This window comes from Protopterus annectens, chromosome 8.part0 (assembly GCF_019279795.1).
Source record: "Protopterus annectens isolate FY-2018-M chromosome 8.part0, PAN1.0, whole genome shotgun sequence".
Classification (NCBI taxonomy): Eukaryota; Metazoa; Chordata; order Ceratodontiformes; family Protopteridae; genus Protopterus; species Protopterus annectens.
Genome location: NC_056741.1, coordinates 321,216,731 through 321,235,414, shown reverse-complemented (window position 1 = coordinate 321,235,414; position 18,684 = coordinate 321,216,731). Strand labels below are relative to the sequence as shown.

Genomic DNA, 18,684 nt, shown 5'->3' with positions numbered 1-18,684 from the left:
CAATAATGATTTGGGGGAAGCAAAATGTAAGAAAACACTTCTGTGTTGTTGGGTCTTGATGCAGAGAAAACAATTGATAGATTAACCTGGGATTTTCTGAGTAGGGCAATGGAGACGTTTTCATTCTCTGATACAATAATAAGGTTAATTAGGAGGATATATTAGGGATCAGAGGCAAAAAATAAAGTGGGATGGTTCCTCTCTGATAAGCTGTGTCTGAATAGAGGAACTAGACAGGGGTGTCCTCATTCCTATTTGTTATTTGCATTATATTTAGAGCCATTGGCAAAGTAAATAAAGGAATCAGAAATTCAAGGAAATAACTGGTATGGTAGTCAAGAAAAGTTGGCTTTATCTGCAGATAATGTTATTTTGTAACTGATAAGACCAGAAAAGGACACATTCTGAGACAGTTTTGGGTTTTTTGGGATATAAAAATGAATGCGGACAAAACAAAGGCTATAGCTTTAAACTATGTACCCACACATAAATTGCTGCAGCAATACACATATTTATGTTGACACAATAAAATTAAGTATTTAGGAATATGGGTTAAAAAAGGATTTTGTTAGCTATGGATATGTGGGAAGAAACTAAATAAATGATGATACAAAAACTGAGAAAATGGAGGCTTTTGTTAATGGGTGTGGATAGCAAGATACAAGTATTGAAAATACAGTAAAATGTTTTAGTCACTTTAGTTTTATATACAGGTCAGGATTATTTTTATGAACCAGAGGAGAAGGTGTTGGCATTAATAAAGAGTTGAATGATTTTGAGGAAGACAGCAAAGGGCAAGTGGGATAAGTTGATCCTCCCAATAGAATAAGGTTAGGATTACCTGATTTGAAGAGTTATTTTTGGGACACACAGTTAAGGCTCGTATGCATAACACATGCAGAAAGCTATAATTCAAGGTAGAAAGGGATGATGATGAAGCAAGGGGAAATTCAATTAATAGTGAGAGAGTGGGATTTTGGATGTAGATCCTTAAGGAGAATAATGTAATTTTTCTTTGTGGTTCGTGCTCATATACATCATAGAGAATAGCAATAGCCATATGGAATATTATGTTCATAAAGTAGCATAAAGTATTCAAAGAAATAAGCAAACACAAGAGTGGAGAAAGAGGAGATTCTTCTGATAGGAACATGTGGAAACAGAGGTACAAAGAATAGGCAAAAGGGGGCTAGAATTTACTGAAGAAAACTGGCAAAGGATCCAAGGTAGTGGGAACAAATAACTTTAGAGGGAAAGGTAATAGAATGGAAAGAAGCCAAGAAGACATTTGGACTACAGGATGGAAATTGCCTTCACTATGTATAGGTAAAGAGAAAGGGATAGTGGAATCCTAAGGGAAAGACCTGCTCTGGTGGAGTTTTTATCTGAATCTAGAGCAAAAGCTGTTGGGAATAACTAGCATGGCATATAAAATATTGCAGAATAAATATAGGAATTAATCAGAGGAGGTTAGAAAAGATTGAGAAGAGAGATTGGATAAGTAACTCACAAGGAAACAAAGGAAGGACATATGTATGTCTCCCAAATATGCAACAACGTCAAAAGATTTAGGATTTTATCCTGGATGTGTTTATGTAGGTATTTGTATACCCTAAGCAGACTCCAAATAATTTTTCCTCAGGTAGATGACAAATGTTGGAGAGTAACCGGGAACATATGTTTTGGGAGTGAAATAAGTTATCAGACTTTAAAAAGTCCCTACAGAGTATTCTGTCAGAAATATTAGGTGAGCAAATGGGTATAACTAAGAAAATGATTTTATGAGCTGGGATGCAGGATCTGACTTGCTTAGGCACAGTAAGGCCTCTGGTGGCTGCCAAAAAAGCAATTACTAGTCAACAAAAATCAAAGTCTAAACCAGCTGTACTTGAAATAGTGTATATTGTAACAGAGATAAAAGAACTGGGAGCGGGGTGTTTAGAAAATGTTATGAGCAAAATTGCAGTTGTGGAAACCGTACATTTCAAATAATGTTTTGGAGAAGGAGTGAGGTTTAAGGGACGGCAGAAACTGAACAATTTATGTAATTCTGGATTGATGATAATTGTATAAAAGCATGTATGTAATGTATAATGTTTGCAACTGTGAATGTTAATGTGGTTTGTTTTATTTTATATAAATGTACGTTTGCCTATGTCTTAAGTGATAATTCAATAAAGGTGTCAAAAAAAACTTTTCAGGTCAGGCTCATCTTGTCCTCCAAGAAGTTTTCAGATTTTATATGCCTAAACAAACTGCAGAAAGTGATATGTGTAAAATTAGAAAATAAGTTATAGATTCTCTTACTAAAATACAGTGCACAGTTTCAATAGGACCAGATAAGGCTCCAAGATAATTTTCAGGCAATATTACTGCACGTATCAGAGAACAAGAACTAATATTACTCAATAAATACATTCAATGGAGAAGCACGCCTGGTCTCTAGAAGGTGGTTGAAGCAGTCCCCGTCTGAAAGGGTGGACCTAATTCAGAAAATGGAAATATCAAGCAATAAGTATATCCTGCAGTTTTGTAAATTTTGGGTAAGTTGAATTATCTGTACAATAAAGAGAAAAAGTGGATTTAGTATTACTATATGAAGAATACTATGACTTTTCAGAAAGGAGAGTCCTACTTCCAAAACATAATGGCATTTTTATGTTTTAATAGTTCTAATATCTAACTATAGAACTGTGGAAAGGTACATATTCATCACAAGTGGGTAAGGTAGAGCAGTGTATTATCAGTTTGTTTACATTTCAGGTCATGAAAAAGTATTCAGAGTAAGTTATCTCAACAGCGGTATTGAGTTTACTGCAAAATTCATTAACTGCATTCCAGGTTCAGGCAAATAAAATGTATTGAATTGTTCAGCATGCATATGTTTTGAAAGCATGGAAACTAAATAAACCATTATCAACAATTAGCTCACTAGTAACCCCTTTTAAGTTGGATGAAACAGTGCAGGACAGTCTTTTTTCCCAATGCAGTAGGTTCATTAATGTGCAGAACTGTAATAGTAGTAATTTCATTTGCTTTGCCCATTTATGTAGCACTTCTCCAGATCTCTTACATTATGGACCTGTAGCTGAATAACACACAAGGAATCATCATAACTGTCAACAGTGCGAGTTGTTGAATTTAACAGAATTCCAGAAGTAAAAGGCATGTTTGCAGGGGGGTAAGCTCCCCCTGCACACTCCCCATATCTCTAAGCATACTGTCTCAGAGATTGCTCAACTGTGGAGGTAAGGAGAAGGCTCTTCACTCCCCCATGTTCCCTGATCTAAACAAACAAGTGTTTATACTTTGTGCAAACACACCAGTCAATTAAAACAAAACACGGTATTCCTATTCTTTTCCCACATAGTGTGATATTCACAGTGTATCCTTAGTTTTATTACATTGTGTGCTCACGGCTGCTTTAGCAGAATACTCAGAATTATTTGCAAAGTGAGAATAGGAACCTCTGTATCACTTCATCTCGGAGTCTCCCGAGAGAAATCTAATTTGTCTGTCAACCTGCAATGTACTCAGCTGCAGCAAGTTATGTTTTGTACTGACTCAGCAAAAACATGTTCAGTGTCGCCTTTCATAGCCTTAGGTTAGCAACTGAAGTTGCAGTTTTTGTGCATTAATTATTACTTTCCCTAATATGAGCTCATTTTTTAAAGTGAACATTCTTGGATGTAAGGGTTAACTGTCATCTCAGCCAGCAGGTCTCTAAGTATTACATCTGCTAAAAGTCAAAAGAAGTAGTGAGTACACTTACTGTTCTGCTGATTCACCTAGTACTTAGGCTTGTGATGAAATGTATTTTTTCTTGATACCAAATTTAATTTGGGCACAAAAAAATCACGAGTCTTGAGCCTTCAGTGCATCTGCATATGCATCTCCTGCTACAGGTAGTGGATCAGAAGAGCATGCATGCTTCTTCTGTGTCATTTTAGTATCCATAAGATCCAGAATATAATCATCAAACATGCAGATGTATTCTTCAGGTAAACCACAGGCTCACCTGTGGTCTAATAAATGCTGCAGTAAGTGTAATGGCTAAAAAAGCCATCGCTGTCACCACTAATATGTAGTGGGGGCAAGAGAAAAGTGCAGCAGGCTGCTTTCAGTTTTGCAACAACTAGGAAGTCTTATGCAACAATAATCTTTTAACCCATTACTACTACCTAGAGGCATAATGCATCTTTAGTATATTTGCTTGCTGGTAGTACATAAAGCAGTATTGCAATGTACATAATTAAGAAAGCATTGATTAAAACCTTTTTTTGACATTACCACATTTATTTATTTGCTAACTTCAGAGATAACTGTCATATTTATTAATATGTTTCTTTGAAGAAGTGTGCAGGATTTTTAGTTAGAACTGTTAGTAAATGTGCAGAACTAAGATGGAAGAAAATGCTAATTAATAAGGTTACATTAGGTTAAATGTATGAGTGTGTTTCTCAGCCATTTCAGAGGCAGGTGCAACTGTATGCTAATTATATTTAATCCTACGACACTGCAAGTGGTTTACCATATATCCTAATTCCACCCCCCCCCTTCATTCTTTCTGGCCATCCCAGTACTCCTGTCTGTTATTGGCACTGCCTGTTCCTTCACCTTCCTATCCCAAACTACCCTGAGTGAGCTGGGGCCAAGGTTGAGCTTAAGGTCGTCCTGGAGGGCTGTGCTGGCAACTGCTTCTGCTGCTAAGGGAGGGTATATTTTTATGACCTATTCTTATTTCCCCACTCCACATCACTGCGCTCTTTGACAACATCCACAGGATACTCCCGTCTATGGATCATGCCTCCCTTCAGGGAGGATATTTGATAAATGCCTCCCTCCCCCCCAGCCCTGGATGGGCACACCCATCCTTCCCTGCCACTGCCTCAAGCATTAAAATCCTAATTCCACTTTTAAGTCTCTGGTAAAACCAGGCTTGGAACAAAATGCTTCATTATACTCCAAATGGCCCAGCTAGACTATAGAGGTATTATAACGAATAAATGAAGTATTATAACGAATAAATGAAGCTGAGAAACTAGATTACGAAAACTAGACAGAAACACTTTCACAGTTTTTAGTCTCTTACAGTGTATTTAACAGAGACGTGTGCCTAATCTTCAAAACTGTATGCAATCCAGTTGTCCTTGGATCTAAATATGTAAAATACTCTGCCTGTAATGCTGACACAGCAGTTTGTAATCTACCATTAAAAACAGATAGTGGCAAGACAACTTATAATGGCTTTTGCTTTTTAACTTGCTGGTTCTCAAAACTTTGGAAAAATGCTGTTAAACCTACAATAGCTGTAGTCTGAACAAATTCAAAAAGCATCTATACGTTTGCGCAGGAAATGCAACAATATACAAAAACATTAAACACTGAATAAAAAAATTAGATATTTGCACAGGAAATAGAAAATACATACACGGATTAATAGCATTCAGGCTTCTCAATACCAGATCATAGCTCCACTATGGTTTCCAGACTACACTTTCTGACTGCAAGTGGACATATTTGTATCATATAAAAGAATACCTGAAGTCACGACACAGCTGCCTGACTAACCAGCAGTTCTTGTTGCATGCCATCACCCTCCCTTGTCAGCTAATCAAAAGGGATCTCACTGTAAGTGCACAGCAGCCCTCCACTGCATATGGCTGTTGCAGTCATAAAGTAGACATTTAGAGGCTGAGAGACTCAAACACTGGGTCACAGTTAGTGGCTCGTTCAAATATTATAGCCTTCATCCTCTGCCCCAGTTCTAGTGCTGCCTATTTCCTGAGTGCAAGGTTTTGGGAGTTTACAGATAACATGCATATGGGAACAGGGCTACAGCACACACACAGGCACACAGGGATGCGCCCACATGCACACACACACGTATACACACACACACACACACACACACACACACACACACACACACACACACACACACACACACACACACACACACACACACGCATGCACGCACGGACACGCACATGCACATAGACACACTGACACAGACACACACACACACACACACACACACACACACACACACACACACACACACACACACGCACACACAAGCATGCAACTGTACATGGGCACACACAGTCACATGCGATATCATCTACACCAAACACATGATATAATCATTCTCTTGTCCAGGAAACTATGTATTTTTTTGTCTTTATTCATTAATTTTTTCCAGAAATGATTTGAAACATGAATATACAAAATTCTACAACTGTATATGAAGACACATATGATAATATCAATATAGAACCTTTGTAAATTATACTTCTTTAAAAAGGACTTCTTCCTTTCCAGCTATATTTGGCAGTTGTTAACTAGTGCCAATCTGCATTTTGTGTTATTGGTTTTGAACAAACCAATGGAAGAAAATATAACATTGCAGAAGAAGGCTGACTTAAGACATCAGATTCAGTAACAAGGAAATCTATAATTAAATGCAGGCAGCAATAAAATCCCAGGATGTAAAGTAGAGCTATATTATACTTGGTGATCCATGTCACAGCTATCGACTATGATGGAAAAATCATGGGGTACATACAGCAAAATCTCAGATGATTTTGAATTTCATATTGTATAAAGGGACCTTGCCAAGGATACTAGAAGAAACCTAGTAACACATAACAAATGTAGAGTTGGTCAAGAAGATTGAAAATAGTCATGCATGGGGACCATCTGCATAATACGTTTCCCTACCTTTCCACTGAGCTCTCTGTGATGAGTGCTGCTGAGTATTTGCCAACATTCTTTGGTCAAGGAAGGAGATATTTCCAGTGCCATATAATGGATATTTTTGCAGCCAAGACAATGGGGGAAAGAATACCTGGTTGCTTGAATTCAGGGGTAAAACCATAAATTCCCAGGTCTTTTTAGCCACTTCTCCAAAAGGATATATTTTATTTACTTGATCCCAGAAATTAGCCCAACATTTTCAGATTAAAGTACAAATGATATTTTCCCAAGTTATAGAGAAGACTCTAAGCTAACAATGACAGCACTGAGGTTCACTCCCTGGAAAATGTTAAAACACAAGTTTTGAGGTTAAAAGTAGATGATAAAACATTAACATGCAAACAACCTCCATCTTGGAGATGAAGTAGTTATTTGTTTATTGGAAAGATATGAGGCTCTCAGGCTCTCTCCCTATAATAAAGTTGAGATAAGATCTAAGGCCAGATTAAAATAAGACTCAGTCAATATGGATTATATTTCTGATCTATAACCCCCTTTTTAATCTTCTCGCTATTTACCCTGACTGACTTCATATGTTGTATATCTAAAATGCAACAAAAAAAAACATTGACGGTTAAAAGGAAAAGATGGCATAATTACAGCCAAACCATATTCCTTGATAAGGTCTGAGAGAATTTTGAATGTCAACTCTGGATACAGCTAAAGAGTTAAGAAAAGTTCCATCTCCCACCTGATTGTTTAAGGAAAATAATGTTGAAGTGCAATAAATTGTAGGTGTACTTCAAAAGGGAAGATTAAAAATGTTAAGAGTACTGGTAATGTCTACATTCCTAAGTATGAAGCTAACACCCCTGTATAACATGTTTAAGTACTGAGAAGTACTAATACTTGTAAGTCTCTTAAAGCAGCCCATTGCAGTGGCATATAATAATAATAATAGTAATAATAGTAATAATAATAATAATAATAATAATAAGTATTTTCCTCTCCCTGCACCCCTTTTCATGGGTGGTCATAATACTGGACATATATATTGTCAGCCACCAAGTCTGTACCAAGGTAGTGATGAATCTATCAGATAAAGATCTCTGAAATATCAGATTAATGTTGTTTGGTAAGATAATAATAGACTATGCAATCATATTCCAACTTAATTTTAGAAGGTGTAATGAATACCCTGTGAACTTGCAGCTGAGCATTGGGACCATAAATATTTTAATAGTTTTCCATCCCATTTTTTAACAGAGCATGTTGGAATCTCACTGGGATTGTTTCTATGATGGAAGACCTCTAATCTTGTTTTGAAGCAGATAAGCAAGCTGTCCAGAAGAAAAGTATAGTAAGTTCTACTGGGAGTCTGTCAGTCTCCGAGTCTCTATTAGATTTTAATTTCCTAACGGGCAGAAAGAAGGATTTCTTGATTAGTTTTTTTTACTGACTATATTGACTATAACTGATTTTGTGTTAAGGCAAGAAAAATGGGAATGGTATGCTTTGTGGCTGTGTTTGTGTTCATGAGAGAACCTCCCTGCAGATCATTTGAGTCTGCATACACTTACTTTTTTTTAAATTTATTGAGTTTTTGTGTGAAAAAACAAACACACTTACATAATAAAAACTGAAAACTATTTACATATGTCTACTTCAGTTCTTGCTATGAGCATTTATGTTTCATTAAACAAAAATGTTCTGATCATAGAACATGAATTGGATAGTAGATAATTTATTTTGACACAATAGTGACAATGATTATAAATTCTGTAAACAAGGAAGGGTGTAGTCTCATTTTCCAGTTCTTTGTAATTAATTATCTAGCTATTGTTAACAGACTTCAAAGAAGTGGGAATTGAACCCTGGTTATGCATATGGAAATGGGAAAACTAGACTACACCAAAAACTTAGTAAGAATAAATTCATGTCATCACAATATTTGCATGAAGCAATTAATTTCTCCTCAAATGACTGATTTTACCAAAGATTTATATCTTCAACAACTAAAACGATCTTGTTTATATATTTCAATCCTATGTGGGATAATGAAAGACCTATATAAAATATCCAAGAAAATGGCCTCCAAATTAAAGGTGTAGTTTTTTTGAAGAGAGTAAAATAATTTTCTCATCTATTTCAATTAGAGTTGGACTGCTTATATGTGAAGCATAACTCCTACAATTACCTTTGATGTAAAGTTCATATTTTTTATTATGCTATATATTTTGAATACCTAGAACACCATTTGTTTCAATGCTGTTTAGAAAATCAATGATAGATGGATATTATTTTTGACCAAATTTGACAGAGTCAACTTTTGAGATTATGAACTATCTATTCATCTGTAGTATAAGCCAAGTATCCATATCTAAATCATATTTAAGGTAACCGTTTGGAATGCTGGGACCCGCTACAGTGTGTCTTGAAACATGGAGACTGGCTAAAAAAATGGATGTGTGTGTGTGTGTGTGTGTGTGTGTGTGTGTGTGTGTGTGTGTGTGTGTGTATGATAGTCTCAGAGCTAGTATATCTAGGTGTGGGGGGGGCTTGCACCCAACATCTGAGGGTGCAGGAGGCTTACCCCCACAAAAAAAAAATTAAAGGAGAAGAGTGATTTTCAAGATTTATTCTTCTCCTGCAGTTTCAGTCTTTTTTTAGCATGCTGGCACTCAGTATCTTTTGAAAGCTCAAACTATCTATACAATCTGGTATAAAAACTATTGACAATAATATAAAGTATCTTGCCTTTATTTCTAGATATTTATATATATATATATATATATATATATATATATATATATATATATACATAGGTAGCGTTGTCGCCTCACAGTAAGACGCTGACCGGTTTGACTCTCAGCTAGAGCGTCTTCTGCGTGGAGACATGCATGAATGGGCGTACCTTCGTTGAAGGTTGTGCGTTAGGGCTGACAACTCAGCATGTAAAAATCAACTGCAGCCAATCATTAGCGGACCGGAGTTCCGCTGTGGTGACCCCTAACCGGGAAAAGCCGAAAGACACAACAACAACAACATTAATATAGTTAGAGTATGACAGATTGTTAGTGTATTTAATAACATATTTCTTTAACAGCCATTTAACGTTTTCCAGCTGGATGAAATTAGAGATTTGATAACATATGTTTCTAGGTCAGGAAAACCTATTCCAGCATTTTCCAGTGTATTACATTGTGTCCCAAAGCTATTCTGAATTTACTGGGATGCCATAAAAAGTTCAACCATATACAGCTTAACCATTTAATCTATACTTCATAGAAGTATAGAGGTTGTCTGTATAATATGTGATATTTTAGGTAAAATATTTTAGTTAGGCTCAGCCTGTCTTCCACGGTAAATAACATCTTATTCCAATTGTTTGTTAAAGTGTTAATACTGCATAAAATGTTATTAAAATGTATAGTTGTCATTTCTTTACAGGTACTTATAAGGGTAATCCCTACATATTCACTCTGTTTATTATCCCATTTAAATTCGCTATGATTTTTCATCATATAATTTAATTCTTTATTAACTAATAGAATGATACAGAATTGGAATTGCCTAGACATAGTAAGGCCTTGCTGAGTCTAATTATGATTGCTGCCAAAAAAGCAATTACTAGAAAATGGAAATCAAAGTCTAGACCAACTGTACTAGAAGTAACAAAGATAGTAACAGAGATAAAACAAGTGAAACTGAGATCTTTGGAAAAGGGTAGGAACAAATTGCAGAGGAAAAATGGGTGATGTGGGATCAATAGATGCAGAGGAGGAATGATGATTTAAAGAAGGCAGGATATGAATGAGCTGTGTAATTGTTGACTGACAGCGACTGGATAGATTAAAACTGATGTATATATATGTTTGCAGCTACAGTTGTGTTGGCACGGTTTGTAAGGTATAATGTTTGCAACGGAGACTGTGTCGTTATGGTTTATTTTCAGTTATATAAACATAAGATTGCCTGTGCATTACATGAAATTTAATAAAGATGCATGCTTCTTATCCCCAACTGTACCAGTTAGTTTTGCCACGAGAGGCTACTTATGTCACACAGTACTGACTCCTAGACTTCACCAGACAGGAAGTAAGGTGCAGGACAGAAAATTACCTGGCAGGCATTATATGGATAGATTATTCCCTGGACAAATTATTGACTGGGAGTGGTTTAGACCTTAATGCATAACTTATTCCACAGTGCTTAGATGGTAAGCTATCCAATGCATCACTCATCCTTGCAGTCAGCTAAGCTATTTGCAGGTTTTCTTAAAGGCAATGATTTGGTTTTGAATATGTTGAAGGGCATCCATTTGTTCATTTTCAGATTACCTTCTTAATACTATTTAGGACTGCAGGGAAGCTGGGAACCAAGCAGAGGAAATAGTCCCGAATGGTGCCAAACCCTCACAGGATGCACATACCCATTCTCTCTTCACAGCACACACACACACACACACACACACACACACACACACACACACACACTCACACACACACACACACACACACACACACACACACACACACACACACACACACACACACACACACACATACACACTCACACACACACACACGCACACACACACACACACACACACATGCAGGCATGCACACACACACACACACACACACACACACACACACACACACACACACACACACACACACACACACACACACACACACACATACACACAAGCACACACAGATGCGCGCACACACACGTGCACACAAGCAATTTGGAAGAATGCCTATTCACTTACAGCATATCTTTTGGAATGTGGAGGAAACTGGGGTCCCTAGTGAAAGTCTCAATGACACAGGAAGACAAAAACTGAACTGCAGAACCAAGTGATGTGAGGTGGCAGAACTGACCACTGTGCTTCCCATGTTGAAGGGCATGTAGCAATGAAATAGCCTGTTTTAAAAAAGAAAATAATAGTTTTACTCTTCTTTAATGCAAAACATCATGTGATAAAGTACATGAATGTATTCAGCTTTTTATGAACTATACTAATGTGATATTATCTGTTTTACAAAAATATGTTGCTCTGTTTATGTTAATGACATTTTTTCCATAACTGCACTGTGAGGTAGAATGAGGTCTTACTCAGAAAACCCTGACAGTAGCTGCCAAGTTATCATGGAGTGCATTCAGTAGAATGGATCTACAGTAGATAGTGTGTAACTCCTGGCTTTTTGGTAATCTTGTTTTATTATTGAAGTTACTGAATGAGTCTGCTGCCTTCTGTCATTCCCACTGTGGACAGAATCAGTCTTTCATCCTCTTCATTTCTATCAATACTGACCATCTAGACAAGCTCAGACTACTCTTGTCCTCTGGCTACAAATTCCCTTTGGTCATAATATCATCTTTCTGAAGTCATATTATGCATGATTCTAACAATTTGTAATTAATATAGAGGTCATTACCTGAACCATGGCTGCTGCAAGATAACAGCCAACACAAATCCTGCTGTGTATCCGAGCAGTGGATAGATGATTCCAATAATCAAAATAGAGATGTCTGTGTTCCAGGAGCCCTTGTACAGCACCGAGCTAGCTATAGCAATTGCAAGGATAAGAAGTCCCCCTACAGTAGACCCAACCTAGTGCATATAAAAGGAAAATATCAATCACATAAAAACACAACTTGCTTATCAGAAGAACAACAAGGAGTCTCTCTCAGAGAAATGTTGTATATGCAGCTCATCACAGTGTCAAGCTTTTTATTTAGAACTGCACTAAATATTTGAAAAGTTTCATTGTGTTCTTGTAATTGTACTGTTAGTTATCGACCTGAACAGCACAAATAGTGCATAACTTCATTTCTGGTAGTTTGCATTATATGCTAAAAATGTTTCTCTGAAATAGTTTCAACTAAATCACTGAGATACTTCTCAGTTATGCAGTTTTCTGCCTCAGTTTGGAAAAAAATGTTGTTTGATGGTTATGGATACACTTAAACACTCATACCAACTCTCATAGGACTCAAGTAAAATAAACAGCAGTTGATATCCTGGGGGTACATATATCAGAGGATCTTTCTTGGAGTACAAACACAGGCCAGCTAATTAAAAAAGCCCACCAGTGACTACACTTCCAAAGAAGGCTGAGAAAAGCAAAATTCGTTATGAATGCTCTAATTACCTTCTATAGAGGAGCCATTGAGACCATTATCACCAGCAACTGCACTGTTTGGTTCACTAACAGCACAATGGCTGAAAGGAAGGAGCTGCAAAGAGTAATTAGAACAGCAGAAAAGATTGTGGGCACTAGTCTTCCTACCTTACAGCAGCTCTTTGAATTGAGATGTAAAAAGAGGTCTCGCAAAATACTGAGTCACACTTCTCATCCAGCGTATGGTTGGTTCACCAAGCTTGCTTCTGGTAGAAGGTTACGAAGTATCCGCTGCAGGACCTCCACATTCATGAACACTTTTTATCCAACTGCAATAAGACTCATTAATGCAGACATAAATCTGAATGTATCAAATCTATAATAGATTGTTACTCTCTCATTCTTTTTCTTTTCTTTTTTTTCTATACAGTAATTCTATTTATTTATTGCAGACTAAAATTAATATATTTTAATTTAAGTGCAATTCCAGTCACTTCCTTATGTGCAATATCACCCAGTCTCACCTCTGTGTATAGTGTACTTTTCTTTTCATGTGTTAATTATCTAGTAGTCAGTGTTGTCCAATGTAATAGTGTGCGACAGTTACTTAGATATTTAAGCAATAACCGACAACGTGATGTGGTATATTGAAGATTTATCCATGGTTGGTGTGATTAAATAAAGCCAACCATGGGTAAATGTCAATATACCACAACCACAGAGTCGGTTATTGCTATTATACAATGACATTATTTAAGAAAAAAAAATACTTACTTTCTTAAATAATGCCTTTGTATAACGGCGCATTACTGTTCTTCCACTAGTTGTGGTACACTGCTTCCCTGTTTTGATGTACTGAGCATGCGTATGGGACTTGCGTCCCATGCATACCCAGTACATCAATGCTTAGAAACGGAAGCAATGGAGAAAAGAAAGTCTCCGTCGCTCCATTTTTTCTTTTTTATTTGTTAAAAAAAAATGTTTTTAGCACTTTATACCAACAGAACAAAGTCCGGGTGATGGGACCTTTTTCTGTTGGTATATTGTGGGATTTACAACAGGCACACTGTCCAATCAGCGTGCATGTTTTGGAATATTAATGGGGGGGGGGGTCATTGTATAATTAGTTTTGTACTATAGTTATTGTTTATTCTTTAATACATATCATATCTGTCTTTTTGTGTCTCCTGTAAAAGAGTTATGTTTAGGTAGCGCTTGTGTTTTCTAAATCACAATAAAGTATCTTTGAATCCTGAATTTGGTGATCAGCATAGGCGTACATTTTTACACATGGACTGATTATTTAGAAAGGTGAGTGCCCCTTATAGAATATACCCAAGTAGGATACAATTGGGATCATGGAAGTCTTTCTTATTTGTAGTCTGGGAAAGACCTCAAGATATAAATGATTGTTAATGCTGGTGACCTAACTGGACTGAGGGGTGTTAAGTTCCTTGCTCAGTTACAATGATATTGGGGAGGATAAGTGTAGGATGCCTTTGAGGGATAAGATTCACTAAGTTTGGTTTTCTTTTCATTGAAGAGGTTATTCAAAATATACCAGATTACCTTGCTGAAAGATATGTTATTTTCAGTGTCAGCAGTAGAGTTATACTATTATGGCACAATAAGAATCCACTTTCAGTGCTAGGTATACCAAACCTTGTAATATATCATGTTTGTCACATTAGCTTGGTAAAAAAACACAGCCTGAGTAAACATGTTATAATAATGCATGTTCTCAAGCTTGACATTTTACAAACTAGTATGAGAAGTAATAGAAAGTGCTGTTTCCATCTGGAAAACCCACACACATACACATAGCCAGTGAGAGGGGGGGTCACTGTTCTCCCTCACCACATTCCTACTTTATTATTCTCACTCTGAGACTGTGTGTTACACTGACTATAAAGCACCTCAGAACCCACTACATTGTAAGTACTTGCAAGTTCACTCTAATTAAATGTGAGCAAAGTAATGTAAGCAAATAACAACTCCAGCCAGCATGTTAAGTGTGACTATAGTTCAGGTGTCCTAAGGAAGAGACTGTGAGCATTAAAACCCTTATACACGCACAAATATATATATATCTATATCTACAGCTATATGTATTGCTATAGCTATAGTTGCAGCATATCTATAGCTATATCTGTACCTATACTTATAACTCTTTCTCCCTCTCTCTCTCTCTATATATCTATATATATATATATATATATATATATATATATATATATATATATATATATATATATATATTTCTATATGTGACTGTCTCATGAAATATCAAACACTCAAAAGAGCGAACAAAAAAGAGTGATCATTTTAGAGCTAATCTAAAATTATCAAAAACTGTACAAAAACTAATGTTTTTGCAGGGGGCAAGCCCTACTGAAAAGTGAAAAAAAATAGTAAAAGTTTTTCTTGTATGGGGCAAATCTCCTTGTACCTCCCCATACCCCCTGCTAATTATATATACCAACTCCGAGCTCACACAGCAATGGGGTTAAGGGCAAATTCCTTTACTGCGCTGCAACACAATTTCATACAAAAATGAGTGTTCATATGTATATATAGATATAGTACACATACACACACACACACACACACACACACACACACACACACACACACACACACACACACACACACACACATATATATATATATATATATATGTATGCACACACACACACACACACACACACACACACACACACACACACACACACACACACACGCGCGCGCACACGCACGCACACACACACACACACACACACACACACACACACACACACACACACACACACACACACACACACACGTACATATATATGTATGTGTGTTCATAGGTAGGTACTAGGCTATTAGCCCTGGGGCCTATATAAGCCTAGCCAAAAAAGTTTCCTGGCTTTCGCCACCCAAGAAAGTTATTTTTCTGTGCCCCTGTCTAGCAGAGCCACAGAAGTAATCCCTGGGGTGAATTTCCTATTTCCCATGCAATTATCCAGATTTATTCTTAAAGAGGACTAATGAGGAGCTTTGCTTGACATGAATGGATAGTCTGTTCCAGAGCATAGGAAGTTTCTGGGACAGGAATCTTTCCCTCTAACATGTTCTGTTTATTTTAGTGGCAAGGTTTAGTTCCCTGGAGCATGTGGCTCGGAGGGAATGGAGTTTATTTAAGTGTAGCATGTCCAACAGATCTGGGTTTGACATGGCTTTGTATGTTAGGCAATGGTAGCTTCTTAGTAGGCAATAAGGGATGGAATAGAGTTGGAGTTTTTTGAGACGGTCTGCGTATGGCATCTGTTTGAGGCCAGTAATCCTCATAGTGAGGTATTTCTGTGGCCTTTCTAGTTGTTGTAGATGTCTTGTGAGGTACATGGCAAATGGGGGCATTGTACTCTATAATGGGTCTGATGAGGGATGAGTAGAGAGGAACAATTACCTCTTTTTTCTGGAGATGAACCCCTTTGTGATGACATGAGCCATGTAGAAGGATTTCCTGAATACTGTGGTGATGTGATTATCAACGTAGAGACCACTGTCCACCTGTGTCCCAAGGTCTCTTATCACACATTTGGTGTTTAGTAGGTTACCACCTATATGGTAGTTCATGGGTACAGTGTTTTTCCCAAAGGGGATGACAATGCACTCCTTAGCATTGAGCTTGAGTCCATGACTTTGACACCAAACATCAGTCTCAGTGAGGCCCCTTTGTAGAATGTCCACATCATTTGGCGATTCTATTATGGCACCTAGTTTACAGTTGTCTGTGAACTTCATTAGCTAAAGACCTGCTGTATTAGCCTTGACTTTTGAGAAGTAGATGCCAAACAGGAGAGGACCCAGGACTGAGCCCTGTGGTACTCCACTTGTCACTGGTCTGAAGATGGAGTTGGAGTCAGCTACATTCACTGTGTCAGTTCTGTGAGTGAGCCAGTTGGCCACTCATCTTGTGACATAGGGATTTATGCCCAGTCTAGTGAGTTTATCTATAATTCCAGAGTGGAGGATGGTGACAAAAGCCTTGGTGAGGTCAAGGTAGGCTGTGTGCACCACCTTACCATCATCCACGGCTCTGGTGACTGCTTCAAAGAAGTCAATCAGGTTTAGGACACATGACCTACCTTTTACAAATCCAAACTGAGTGGGGTCCAGAGTTTGGAGGTTACCTATGTACTTGTTTATAAGCTCCAAGATGATACGTTCCATGGCCTTGCAGACCAGGCTCGTCAGGCTAATGGGACAGTAGTTCCCGGGGTCCGTGGTGGAGCTCCCTTTGTGAAGTGGGTAAACCATCACTGTGCACCATTCAGTAGGCACAAAGCCTGAAGTGAGGCTATGAATGTAGTTCATGCAAAATGTAGCCTGGGATGTTGTCAGGTCCCATGGATGCTGTGTTCTTGGCTTTGGAGAGTGCAGTCTTTACTTGTGCAGCCGTGATTACAGGGGCTTTGCATTCTTCTGGTATAATGATGGGCCCTTTGAGGGGTGAGGGGAGAATGAAGTTTGCACTGAACCTATCTGCCAGGATGTTGGCAATATCAGTTGGTTCTGTATATCTAGTGCTATTGTGCTGCAGCTCATAGCAAATCTGAGTATCGCCATTGAGATTCTTGACATAGCTGTAGAATGCGTTGTGATTGTCTTTAGAATCAGTGGCAATTTTATTTTCATAAATAGCTTTGGAAGATTTTATGAGGGATCCCAGCTTCTTACTGAGGCCGACCAGGAAGTTCCTGCAATCAGGGGATTTTACTCTTTTTTTGCAACAGCTTCTTCCTTCTGTTGTAGAGTTTGTTTATGGCAGGGGACCACCAGATTGGCTTCCTTTTTTTGGACGATAGCATCTTGGTTCTGTTGGGGATGGCACAATCCATGCATTCATGTATGTGCTTATACAGTGCATTTGTATAGGATTCATAAGTTCATAGGTTCATAGGTTGGTACTAGGCTATTGGCCCTAGGGCTTGTACAAACCTAGCCATAACAATTCCCTGGCTATTTCTTCCCACACTATTTACTTCCCTGGACCCCTGTCTAGCAGGGCGACTGACGTGATCCCCGGGGTGAATTTCCTTTCTCCCATCCAATCATCAAGGTTTGTTTTGAAGAGGGCCAAAGAGGTGCTCTGCTTGACATGTATGGGCAGTCTATTCCAGAGTCTGGGGAGTCTCTGGGTCAGGAACCTATCCCTCCAGCATGTTTTGTTTATTGTGATGACAAGGTTTAGATCCCTGGAGCGTGTGGCTCTGTGGGATTGGGATTTCTTTAAGTGTAGCATGTCCAACAGCTCTGGGTTTGACATGGCCTTGTATGTTAAGCAGAGATCACCTCGGACTAGACGATATGCAACAGAGTATAGCTGGAGTTTTTTAAGGCGGTCAGCATAGGGCATCTGCTTTAGGCCTGTGATTCTTTTAGCAAGGTATTTCTGCAGCCTTTCCAGTTGTTGCAGATGTCTTGAGAGACACATACCAAATGGGGCATTGTATTCTATAATGGATCTAATGAGGGATGAGTACAGTGGGACAATGACCTCCTTTTTTCTGGATGAAAAGCCCTTAGTGATGAGGTGTGCCACATAGAAAGATGTCCTGGCTGTTGTGGCGAAGTGGTTATTGAAGGTGAGACCACTGTCCACCTGTGTCCCTAAGTCTCTTATCACACTTTTGGTGTTTAGTGTACTGCCATCTATGTGGTAATTCACAGGTACATGTTTTTTCCCAAAGGGGATAACTATACATTTCTTGGCATTGAGCTTGAGCCCATGGCTCTGGCACCAAGCATCTGTTTCTGTAAGGCCCTTTTGTAGAGTATACACATCAGTTGGGGATTCAGTAAT

General features: G+C 38.0%; 1 protein-coding gene across 1 annotated transcript in view; it reads right to left on the bottom strand.

The window, feature by feature from the left end:
- SLC10A6 (solute carrier family 10 member 6) overlaps nucleotides 1–18,684 on the bottom strand; it is a 470,481-nt gene that overhangs the window by 69,276 nt on the left and 382,521 nt on the right. The window contains exon 4 of the mRNA XM_044079817.1: nucleotides 12,147–12,322. Within this exon, the coding sequence (XP_043935752.1) occupies nucleotides 12,147–12,322 (176 nt within the window). The remainder of the gene's footprint in view (nucleotides 1–12,146; nucleotides 12,323–18,684) is intronic.